The 12,515-nt window shown below is 48.4% G+C and overlaps 1 protein-coding gene across 1 annotated transcript in view; it reads left to right on the top strand.

The window, feature by feature from the left end:
• Positions 1 to 2,565: 2,565 nt before the first annotated feature.
• The window catches only part of THEMIS2 (thymocyte selection associated family member 2), a 33,246-nt gene continuing 23,296 nt past the window's right edge, over positions 2,566 to 12,515 (top strand). The window contains exon 1 of the mRNA XM_069971574.1: positions 2,566 to 2,671. Coding sequence (XP_069827675.1) covers positions 2,566 to 2,671 — 106 coding nt within the window. The remainder of the gene's footprint in view (positions 2,672 to 12,515) is intronic.

Below are 12,515 nucleotides of genomic sequence, written 5' to 3'. Positions count from 1 at the left end.
TGGACACGTTCTATTCTGTTTCTTATGTTCAGCCCTCTCACCATGCAATGAGCGAGCGAAACATTACAGCGGCGGTGCTTCCCCAGAAGCTGCACAGCCTCAGCTTAAAGGAATGCTGAAAGAGAGATGCAGGACAGGCAGAGTAGGTCAGTGGGCTGCATGTGGCATCCTGCATCCATGTTTTCTAGGCAGCAAGAGTCAAATGCTAAGCATTCGGATTGGACAAACCCCACTGTTCGGAAGGTTCACTCAACACTACCCACTACCCACTCCAAACCGCCACTCGGTCCCTGCATACGGCCCGGTCTATTCACGAGCACCGACCAGGCATGAAGAAATAGGGGCGGGCCCACCAGCCCCCAGTGTGATGAAACCCCCTCCCCTCTTTGACACAGTTTAATTAGAATCGATGGAGCACAGTAAAAAAGGGAAGGGGAGATCATCACACTGGGGGGGGGGGGGGGGCTTTATGTCTGGGCTTTATGTCTGTCTGGTGCTGGGGTATAGACTGGTGCCCTGCGTGGAACCGGGTGGCAGTTCAAAAAAAGGAGCACAGTATCCTTGTGCTGGTGCCGCTCTGTTCATGTAAAAAACACCAAGTGTACCTAGTGGTACATCACCAAAGAAATCAGCTGCCACCACTAGCATATGTAATCTAAGTGCTAAATCAATGCATATAATCAACCAAACAGCTCCAAAGAAGAAAAAGCACAAATGCACATGTGGTGTCCCACCACGAGTGTTACTAGTTTATACACCCCTTGCAAAAGTCCTGTACTCTAAGTAAAAGTGGTAATGAAGTAGTACCTAAGTTTTGCCGCTAGATGTCACTAGTACATATACCTTGCACTTATGTATTGCACAGCTGTAGTACTCAAGGGGTTATTGTTGTTTGTGATTTGTTCACCAATGAGAGCTCTTTTCTCTTCTCCACCTATCTCTATTCTTCTTCTTCTTCTGCACTCTCTTCTCCGCCACTCGCAGCAGGTATTATATACCCTGTAGGAGGTTGTCAAATGGGGAGAGGAAGTGTAGTCACACACTTAGTCAGTCTTAGTCTGGTTCCTGTACAGAGAGGACAAGCCAGAACAGTCCCTACAGCAGTCAAGTTGGGCCCTGGCTTATGCCAGGTCTCCTGCTAGAGGACAGTCCAGTGTAGTCTGAAGCAAGATAGTGGACAGACACACATTGGAAGCACAGACACTCTTTTCTTGAAAGCAGCACAGAGGTGACAAAGTCAGAGATCATCCCAGCCCACGCCGAGAACAAGTCTAAAGGTGCAGGATGGTATCCTATAACAGAGGAACTGATCCGGATAGAGCAAAGTTGCTATAAGCCTACATACTCTATCTCGCAGCGCGGGTGTAACTAGAAAACTCTGACCAGTCTGCTCAACTCAGGTAACAAGGTCTGGGGCTTGTGTCACCCTCATAGAACGGGTCACCCGACACTAGGGGGCAATAGGTGGTGCAAAGACAAGAAGTCAAAACACGGGCACAAGTATTCTACTTATTCTAATTCTAAAGTTCCAGCAGAGCACATTACTACTTGGGTTGGGACTCTTGTGACATCCTCTTCTCTACTTCTCTGTACTCAGTCTACTTCTCAGCATGCAACCAAGCCAGCACAGCTATTCTACCTCTCAAGCTTTCAGTACAAGTCTAGTTAGCCAAGTCCAAAGTATGTTGCCAAGTCACAAGTCTACTGTATACTACTGTATCAAGTATTCCTAAAGTAAAAAAGAGTTTATTTATTGTAACAGGACTCAGTGATTATTACTTAAGCACCGACACAGTAATTGCACCTTCCTTGAGTCATCTCCCCTTTCTGTGGGTGGCTGTACCAATAGTCCGGGTGGGTCACAACTCCACTCCGGACCACTGTGATAAGCACCCAGGGGAACCCTCTCACAGCCTGGCAGGTCAGCGACCACAGGGGAAAGGGTGTAGCTTGCCACTCTAAACTAAAAGCAGTTGGGAGAGCGAGCTGGGAGAGGACTGTGCTGCAGCGCATCCACTTTCCGCTCTGAATTTAAAAAAAAAAAGAGTAGGACTTATAATGGGCTCCTATGGAGCCCGACTCCTTTTTTTTTTAACTCGCGCTGCAGCTACGTTCCTCTCCCTGCTCTATCTCCCGATCAGTACAGGTCTGAACACTCAGAACCGGAACAATCAATACTTTTGACATGTCTCAATGACATGTCAAAAGTTTTTTATAACAAGCCCTGCCTTTCTTTCATTATATGCAGATGTGTCACCATTCTCCTGACAGTGGGGAAGATGGATTAAAGATCCTGAATTTCAATTTTGGAAATATTAAAACCAACAGATAGATAACATCATGGATACTATAAGGGTTAACAATGTATCTTCACACTTGCGGAACCAGCCAGTTCCTCTCTTGCAGTTTCAGTTAGTTTAGCTATAGAAGGTGATGTGGACAGGAAACCTCAAGTATCTAGGGCTGGAGTGGCCATACATTTATTGCTGCAGTCAGAGAGGAGCTCATGTGATTACCAGGACCCATAATTCATTTTGCTTATTGTGCTCATTGTGCACATACATCATGGACACACTGGAAAATGCCGTCTCGCTGAGCGACTTTATTGCATCAGTACCTGTTTCCTCATTGCCAAGGATTTTACAAATCGAATCAGGAGTCTATCTACAGAGTAAGTGAGACCAATCAAGTATCGGCTTACAAGGGACAGGAATTGTTGGAGTGAATGTCAGGGAGTTGATGGCTTTTGACACTTTACCTGATTACCATCTATTGAATCTGGAGTTGTGTCAGCATCATGGACACTTGTCTTTGCTAGGTAGCTATCTAGGAGGCAGCTTCTAATATCCATCTTCCATTGACAACCCTGTAAATACTATTTGTATAGACGTCATGCTTTGCTGTCAGAACACAGGGAATTTTAGAAATGCTTTGAGCTACCTATCCCTGCAGAGGTGTCTGAGCTGGTGGTCTCTGCATCCGGATTGAATTTTGTCCTCCAAGTATGATCCAGTTTAGCTAGTGCCCTTTTCTTAACTTTGGTTCCTGTACAGTGAACTTAATCTTTCTGTTTACTCTCCTGCTCCGCTGTTTGCACATGTTATATGCCCTGTCCTCAGTGGCGTAACTACCATAGAGGCAGGGTAGGCAGTTGCTATGGGGCCCGTGCAGGAGGGGGGCCCAGGGGAGAAGGTAAGAACGTGTGTCCTTCTGCTTAACCCCTTATGTACTGCAGTGTGTAAGTGACCCATGCTGCAACACAAAAAAAGGTTAACATGCAGAAGACAGAGATCTCTGCTTCACTGCACTGATAACCTCTGACCTCTATTCCCCAGCTAGCAATTATGCACTGTGCTTTGTGTTGTGTGTAGGAGGGGGGGATGAATCCTAGCTACGCCCCTACCTGTCCTGATTACTCACACATGGCTTTCTTCATCCTAGTTGTGGGATAGCAGACTTCATGCGCTTGGATTATCTCATTGAAGTAATTGTGTTGTCAGCTTCTCCCACTAGTATCTATATACTGAGCGTCCTGATGAAGGATCCCCAACCTCTATTTGCTATTTCATCTCAAACATAACTTGTTTATGCCCATGGTGAGACTAACAATTTCTTCCATACTTGTTTTTATCTATTATCACCTTCCCCCAGTTCTGAGCTGCTGCTTTCTGCTGAAGACACAAAAAAGTGTGTTATCTTTTCTCTCTGTCTTTCCCCTCACTTCCGAGACAGCTGATGAAAACAAATCCTTGGCAGACTTTTTCTGCAACTTTGCAGCTTCTTTATAATGATGGAAGGGTTAATCTGAGATCAAATTGCTGATGAACTCACTGTGATTATCCCTTGGCATTACAGAGTTGCTACAGAGTTGCAGATACAGCCTGCCAGGCTCTTGTTTACATCAGCTGTCTATATAGGAAACTGAAGAGATAATAACAAGTATGGAAGGAATTGTTAAGTCTCACCATGGGCAGCAGCATATCAAAAGATATGTTTGAGTGGAATAACCCTTGAATGTTTTTCATTGTGTATTAGATGGATGTTCAAATAAGAATTTAGCTCATTATACAATGAGATTACGCTTATTATGTGTTATTTTGTTCTGTGAGGGATATTTTGTAAGTGTGTATTTTCCTGGCAGAAGCGTTTCTTTGCAGATCATCCATTAATCCACAGTACTGGAGTTTTCCTCTAGAAGAGTAGTTGCTGTGTGGATTACATAGAACCGGGCCCCAGCTGCTTAAGCCCTTCTTAATGAAAAGAATAGGGGTGTTCCATATCCATAATGTAATGAATGGTGAACAGGAAGTTATCCTCTTATCTTCATAAGGAAATTCAGCTGCAGAATATTAGAGGTCACATTGAAGTTCCATAATTTGTGTAATTGCAGCAGGCCTTGTACTTTCTATACTAAACTCCATGGTCCATGCTAAATAAAAAAAAAAAAAAAAAAAGAGAATGTAAGCAAAATATCAAGACTAAGTAGATTACACCTAGGAAATCGTAAAGAACTAAAGAAGTTCAGTTGTTTCTGTAGCCTTGTCTTGTTTATAATATTGTATGGTTGCACCGGTGGGCTCTGGTGTTTTGGGGCGACTTGTCACTGTGGCCAGGAGTAGTAATACCCACCGCCAGACACACAGACCTTAAGTAGAACTGATGTGAGGTGCAGAGTGTAGGTGCAGGTGCATCGGTAGAAATTACCCACTTTAAACAATGCTCAGCTTTACTAGAACTTATCTTCAGTGCAATACAAAGGTTGCAGTACTTAGGTACTTAGTGCAAAATCAATGGTAACAACAATAGCTTGAAGTAGAATAGAGTAAGAAGAGATAGGGGCCGGATAGGAGGGACCTTGCCTAATTAGTAAGTACTCTTCCGCTTACGCACATAGGTGAAATGTGTGAAATATCTTGAAGAACTTCTCCTACTCATGTATAGGTAAGTCCTGGTTATCCTATCTGACCGCCTTCTGCCTCTCAATATCGGTGACCGCCCTGATAGGAAGTTTCAGGCCTCTGTCTCTGGGGTGCAGCTAACCAGTAGTTTCCTTCCTACTTAGTCGAGCAAGGTTCAGTAGAGAGCGGCTAACTTGCACTGTGCTCTACTGCGGATCAACCTTTCTTTTTCCCTCCTTATCTAGGGGGTTGACTGTCCTGAAGAATGAATCCACGGCGTAGGCAAGGTGTTTACTCCTTTAACTGTGGTTACCCCACGGCTAAGTTCATGACTGCAATAGTCTTTGACACTAGAAAATAGGAACACATTTGACTGGCCTAGAGCTAGGCTAGAACACCTCCTCACTGGTCTAGAGTTATGCTCCAACTCCCTAACCTCACTAAGTGTGTAGTATGTGTGAGTAGAGCTGGCTAAACCTTCCTACATAACTGCAGCTGTGCACAAGGCAGGGGCGTAGCTAGGGGTTCAGTCTAGGGGGGGCGAGCACGTCTGAGTGGGCCCCCAACCGACTAAGTTACCCATAGGGAACCTCAGCAGAAGACACTGCTTTCCAAATAATAAAGGAAATATTTAACTACATTACTCATAGAGAACAGGGACTGAGAGCAGTGTAAAAGGCTTTCTTCTTTTCACATATACGGCCATGTAAAATTTTAAGGGGTTATGCAAGATAAAAGAACCATAGCTGCTTTGTTGGGTAACCTCCATCATACTGAGTATTAGATGCTGGGAAAGCAGGGTGACCTCCATCATACTGAGTATTAGATGCTGGGAAAGCAGGGTGACCTCCATCATACTGAGTATTAGATGCTGGGAAAGCTGGGTGACCCCATTATACTGAGTACAAGATGCTGGAAATGACCAACATCATAAGGGGTGTAGTAGTGATGTATAGTGGATAAGGGGTGTAGTAGTGAGGTATAGTGGATAAGGGGTGTAGTAGTGAGGTATAGTGGATAAGGGGTGTAGTAGTGAGGTATAGTGGATAAGGGGTGTAGTAGTGAGGTATAGTGGATAAGGGGTGTAGTAGTGAGGTATAGTGGATAAGGGGTGTAGTAGTGAGGTATAGTGGATAAGGGGTGTAGTAGTATGTAACGCCTGGAGTAGTGGATCCACTGGACCGTCACTAGCGATGGCACTAACCTCACCAGGGAGCGGAGTCTAAGGGGCCGCTGGTTTTCACCAGAGCCCCCTGCAAGGCGGGATGGACTTGCTGCGGCAGGCGACCCCCAGGTCGCTACCCCTGGCTTGGTTGCTAGTGACGGCAGGCGAGGCGTGGCAGGAGCAGTAGGCAGGAGATGGTACTGGCAATGGTCTGTAGGTGAGACCGCACGTGACAGGCTGAACACAGGAACCAAGGTGTAACGGGGAAGCAGGAACCAGGAACAAGGAGTGGGGACCAGGTAGCGGACAGGAATCGGGAACAAGGACTAGGGACCAGGTAGCGGACGGGAATCAGGAACAACAGGGAGCTGGGCCAAACGCTATGGGAAGCATGTAGAGGCTCCAACACAAGGGACAGGGCATGCTGGGATTTATAGGGGAGTGATTGGTGCAACTAACCAATTAAGGGCGGTCTGGCCCTTTAAATCTGAGACAGCCGGCGCGCGCGCCCTAGGAGGCGGGGACGCGCGCGCCGGCCGGCACCGACCGAGACAGGAACGGAGGAGAGGTGAGGCGCCCCAGGGGCCGAACTAGCAGCAGCGCCGGGTCCCTACACAAGGACCCCGGCGGCTGCATGGGACAGGAGGCGGTCGCGGCGGCGACCCGGAACACGGGAAGCCGCCGCGGCCGTGACAGTACCCCCCCCCTTTGGCCTCCCCCTCTTTCTTGCCTGCAAATGGCACAGGAAGCCACAAAGTCTTTGACATCTTGGAACAAACTGGGCCACCAGTAGTGGCGGGAGATCCGTTGCCCGGTCTTTCGGACTCCAGGGTGCCCGGCCTCCAATGAGGAATGTCCCCACTTCAAAATCCCTCTTCGAAGCGCAGGGTGAACATGGGTCTTTCCGGGGGGTATTCTCTGAAGAGTAGAGGTGACGACTGGTACTAGGCGATCAGGAGGTATACTGTGGCGAGGGGATGTGGGTTTGTGGATGAGATCCTTCTTGGCAGAGAAGGCATCCGCCAAGTCTTGGTCTTCTGCCGGTAGGCCGGATAGAGGCTTGGCGGGGTCAGGTGACGACACCGAGTACTTGGTCTGAGGTGACTTGAGACACTGGTTGGAACAGTCCTGACCCCAACTGATAATCTCCCCGGTTCTCCAGTCCAGCTTAGGAGCATGTAATTGCAGCCAAGGGAGTCCCAGGAGGATGGCGGGGGATGAATGGGGCAGGACGTAGAAGGATATCTTTTCCTGATGTAAAGGACCCACCTGGAGGACTAGAGGTGCGGTCCGGAAATATATCTGGTCGGTAAGAATCTCGCCCGTGACCGAGGAGATAGTCAAGGGCCTGGCTAGTTGGATCACGGGTAGCCGCCATCTTTGGACCAATGTTGCCGCAATAAAACGGCCTGCTGACCCAGAATCGAGAAAGGCAGTAGTCTGGTGATTTTGTCCTGAGGGTGTCTGGATGGAAACCGGCATAGACAAACTTGGAAAGGTAGCGTTCACACCTAGGGACACCTGTCCCACCGGACCTAGGTGCGAGCATTTCCCGGACGTTTGGGGACGTAGGGGACATCTCAGCCGAAAGTGATCCGAACCACCGCAGTAGAGGCAGAGATTCAGCTCCAGACGACGAATTCTTTCATCAGGCGTCAGGTGAGCCCGTTCCACCTGCATGGGAATCTCAGGAGAGGACTGGGGCACTGGAAAGTCAGGATTCTGGAAAACCGGCGCCAGCTGGTGATAGCGACGGGGCAAGCCTAGTAGATGTTCATGCCGAACCTCCTCCTCCCTCTCCGAAAAACGAGTATCAACTCTGGTGGCCAGTAGGATGAGTTCGTTCAGGGAGGTGGGTAGGTCTCGGGCGGAAAGCACGTCTCTCACCCGACTAGACAGGCCCTTCTTGAAGGTGGCTATTAGAGCGGCTTCATTCCAGTCCAATTCAGCCGCCAGGGTACGGAACTGGATGGCGTAATCGCCAACAGAGGAGCTCCCTTGAGAGAGGTTGAGGAGAGCAGTTTCAGCTGAAGAAGCACGGGCAGGTTCCTCAAAGACGGAGCGAAACTCGAATAAGAAGGTTCGGAGATTGGCAGCAGCAGGGTCATCTCGGTCCCACAGCGGCGTGGCCCAGGCCAGAGCTCTACCCTCTAATAGGCTGATGATGAAAGCCACTTTAGAGCGCTCAGTGGGAAACTGATTGCTTAGAAGTTCAATATACATAGTGCATTGAGTCAGGAATCCTCTGCACAACTTGGAGTCACCAGAGTATTTGCTTGGGAGAGCCAGTAGAAGTCTCGAGGTAGCTGCAGGTGGTGATAGGCGCTGGGCTGTAGTATGCTGCTGTAGGGCGGCAGTCAATTGCTGGATTTGCTGAGCCTGTTGAGCGACCACTCTGGCGACGTCACGGAGATCAGGCACCTCGCCGGGATCCATGGTTGGAGCCTACTGTAACGCCTGGAGTAGTGGATCCACTGGACCGTCACTAGCGATGGCACTAACCTCACCAGGGAGCGGAGTCTAAGGGGCCGCTGATTTTCACCAGAGCCCGCCGCAAGGCGGGATGGACTTGCTGCGGCAGGCGACCCCCAGGTCGCTACCCCTGGCTTGGTTGCTAGTGACGGCAGGCGAGGCGTGGCAGGAGCAGTAGGCAGGAGATGGTACTGGCAATGATCTGTAGGTGAGACCGCACGTGACAGGCTGAACACAGGAACCAAGGTGTAACGGGGAAGCAGGAACCAGGAACAAGGAGTGGGGACCAGGTAGCGGACAGGAATCGGGAACAAGGACTAGGGACCAGGTAGCGGACGGGAATCAGGAATAACAGGGGGCTGGGCCAAACGCTATGGGAAGCATGTAGAGGCTCCAACACAAGGGACAGGGCATGCTGGGATTTATAGGGGAGTGATTGGTGCAACTAACCAATTAAGGGCGGTCTGGCCCTTTAAATCTGAGACAGCCGGCGCGCGCGCGCCCTAGGAGGCGGGGACGCGCGCGCCGGTCGGCACAGACCGAGACAGGAACGGAGGAGAGGTGAGGCGCCCCAGGGGCCGAACTAGCAGCAGCGCCGGGTCCCTACACAAGGACCCCGGCGGCTGCATGGGACAGGAGGCGGTCGCGGCGCCGACCCAGAACGCGGGAAGCCGCCGCGGCCGTGACATAGTATAGGTAGATATGGGGGGTTTAGTAGTGGAGGGGACAGGGCACACACCTTCCAGTCAGCTCTAATGTGTGTCGGCTCTCTGCATAAGTGAAAGTGAAAGTAAGGGATTGTGCTGTGCAGCCGTCCCCTAGTGAGGCAAAGAGTCTGCTGCCTGAGGCAGAAAGCTCATTCTATCTCATGGCAGAAGCGGCAGTTACCAAGTGGACACATGGCAGACCCTCTTCTTACCACCCGCCCGCCATTTTTTCCACTAATACAGCAGGTATACACACCCCAAGGTGCATCCCCCCAGTAGCCTGTAACTCCAAATTAGGTCCTAGTCATTTGGCCAGACCAGCACATCACACCCCACACCTCCTCTCCCCCCAGAAAAAGAAAGGACGCCATAATTACCTGCAAGGCAGTACTGTCACAGTCAGCCTCAGGAGTCAGCTCACTCCCTGAGTCTCTGCTCTGTGTGTGTGACTCAAGTGCAGGGGGAAGGGAGCGGCCTCTTGTGGCTGGAGGCGGAATTGCTCTGCCTCCGGCCACAGGAGTGATTACATGGCCAGGCTCAGCATCCAGCAGCTGAGTGCCGTCCCAAGAGAACTTGCCGGATGCCGGGGGACCCAATTCAGCGAAAAATCTCTGGAGATCACAGTGGGCCCCTGCCAGAGTGGGCCCGGGGGCGGCCGCCCACCCTGCCCCCTATCAAATATCGCTACTGGCACAAGGGGAAGTGAGACACCTAGTGGTTGGAGTAGGGCACAGCGGCTAACTGTACTAACTGTGACTCCTGACAAACACTCTTACCTTGGTGTGTAAAGGACAAACACGCAGTGGGACACTACATGGTGACTGGCATAGTGCTTAGGGAGTGACATATGACAAAGTGGTGCCAGACTTCTAAAATAGTTCTTCCCCATGGTATTTTAAACCAGTAAGCCAAATGTGCATTGTGGGAAAACTATTTAAGGGGCTCATAGGAGACTATATATATATGTATGTATGTGTGTATATATATATATATATATATATATATATATATATATCTGATAGAAAATAGTGTTATAAGTGGTAATCAGCATGGCTTTACTAATGACGAAAGTTGTCAAACCAACCTGATTTGTTTCTTTTCTAAGAGGTGAGTAAAAGCCTGGATAGGGGAACGGCTGTGGATATAGTGTATCTAGTGTCGGACTGGGGTATCTGGGGCCCACCAGAGAAAATGATCCTGGGGGCCCACCAGTGAAGAACCAGTGAGAAACAACCTGTCAGTAAGTGTTTGTGCAGGTGCTAAAGCTGGGGGCCCACCGGAGGATCCTCTGGTACTCTGGTGGGCCAGTCCGACACTGAGTGTATCTGAACTAGGCAAAAGCGTTTAACACTGTCCCTCATAGACGACTAATGGGTAAATTAAAGGGGACCCGTCAGCAGGTTTTTGGTGTATAAACTAGGCCATGGCCATATAGTACTACTGACACTGAATCCATGCACACCTTGGCAGTAACGCCTTTCAGGCCCCTTGTAAGTTCCTCCAGTAGATTGAATGACAGCCACTAGGCTGTATTGTCACCTTTACCTCTGTGCAAATGCTGTCTAAGAACAGGGTGGCGCATACATAGAAAAGTTTTCTTCTCACGCAAAGCGTGTTCTGCACTTGCACGGTATATTAGCAGAGAACAGCTCAAAAGGAAGTGGCTAATAAAGTGGCGGTGGATGTTACAAGCTAACAATGTGATGAACCTTGCTGGACTTTTTCTTTTCTTTGGTGTAGTTGATCAATATGAAAATCCTACTGACAGATCCACTTTAACTCTTCTTCAAATTGCTCTATTCCCATCCTTATAGTGCTTTTATCCTTTGGTCTATGGGGCTGTGTAAGGTGTCATTTTTGCGCCATGATCTGTACTTTCTATCGGTACCTTGATTGCGTATATGGGACTTTTTCATCACTTTTTATTACAATTTTTCTGCATTTGATGTGACAAAAAAACAGCAATTTTGCATTTTGGCGGGTTTTTTTGTGCTTACGCTTCTTATCGTGCGAGATCAGGAATTTGATAATTTAGTAGTTTGGGCAATTATGCACGCAGCGATACCAAATATGGTTGTTTGTTTATTTATTTATAAAATAGGAAAAGGGGGGTGATTCGGATTTTTATTAGGGAAGGGGATTTTTTATTGATGAAAAAAAAAAAAAACTTAAAAAAAATAAATAATTAAAGTTAACTTTTAGTCCCCCTATAGAGATCACTGCAGTATACTTACAATACACCAATTAATAAGATCTGTGATAGATTGCTTAAAGCTGATGGAGCCAGAAGCAATCAGTTACTGAGTCGGGATCAACGTCAGTCAGACCGAAGATTGCAGCATTTGATCACTGGTGGCGGAAGAAGTTAGATGCAACTCTAGGGAGTCCTGGAAAACATGGATACAGCCTATGGCTATGTTCACACTATGTAAGTTCCGCAGTTCTGCGGTATTTATGTAGTGCAGCAGGCTGAGGGAATCCCGGCCGGAGTGTATACACATGGTTTACTCTTTGTCAGTTTTCTGTGGCCGCTATTCATTAAATAGCGGCCGCAGAAAACCCTGTCAGTGCACACTATGGAGCGTGTAGTTCGGGCCGCACGCTCCATAGTGTGCAGTGGGGAGTTCTGTGTGCGCCCGCATCAGAACTCAGCGACGCTAAAGATCATCCGGCCAGTACCGCAGTAGCGGCCGGGATTATCTTTTCTGAGGCCACCCGGCCGATCACGGAACGGCCTGTCTCATACAGCTTGTAACCATAGCCTATGGCTGTAACCATGTTTTCCAGGAAGCCTTAGGGCTGCAACTTTTTGAGCTAATGATAATCCAATGCTGCAATCTTGTATTAATATAGTATGAAGATGAACCCTAGCGTGCTTGAGGTTTGCTCATCTCTAGTGTCTAGACTTTTGTTCCATGACCTGTATGTTCCTGTATTGCGATGTTCCCTATCACTTTGTAGTTTGAGGGCGTTTTCCTTTGTTAGCTCCCTTTTATGACACTTGTGGAGATATGTGTGACAAAACCTGATTAGTGATTATGACACTTGTTTCCATTGTTGATTTATCACATATTAGTTCCCTCTTTTTGTAACCGTGTTCCACTATTTTGTTGGAAGATTAATCAAGTAAGTTAACTTTCCGAGTGATCGTTGTAAGTGATGCTTCTTGAGTGATCGTGCCTGCTTGTAAGTATAGTTTATAGTCTAGGGTTATAGCAGGGATATTGCAGTGAGGTTTAGTTTGTCAGGTGTTGATCTACAGTTTAGTGGAAG

The sequence above is a fragment of the Dendropsophus ebraccatus genome, chromosome 5, assembly GCF_027789765.1.
Source record: "Dendropsophus ebraccatus isolate aDenEbr1 chromosome 5, aDenEbr1.pat, whole genome shotgun sequence".
Classification (NCBI taxonomy): domain Eukaryota; kingdom Metazoa; phylum Chordata; class Amphibia; order Anura; family Hylidae; genus Dendropsophus; species Dendropsophus ebraccatus.
Note: the sequence above shows the minus strand (reverse complement) of the source record. Positions and strands in the feature narration are given on the sequence as shown.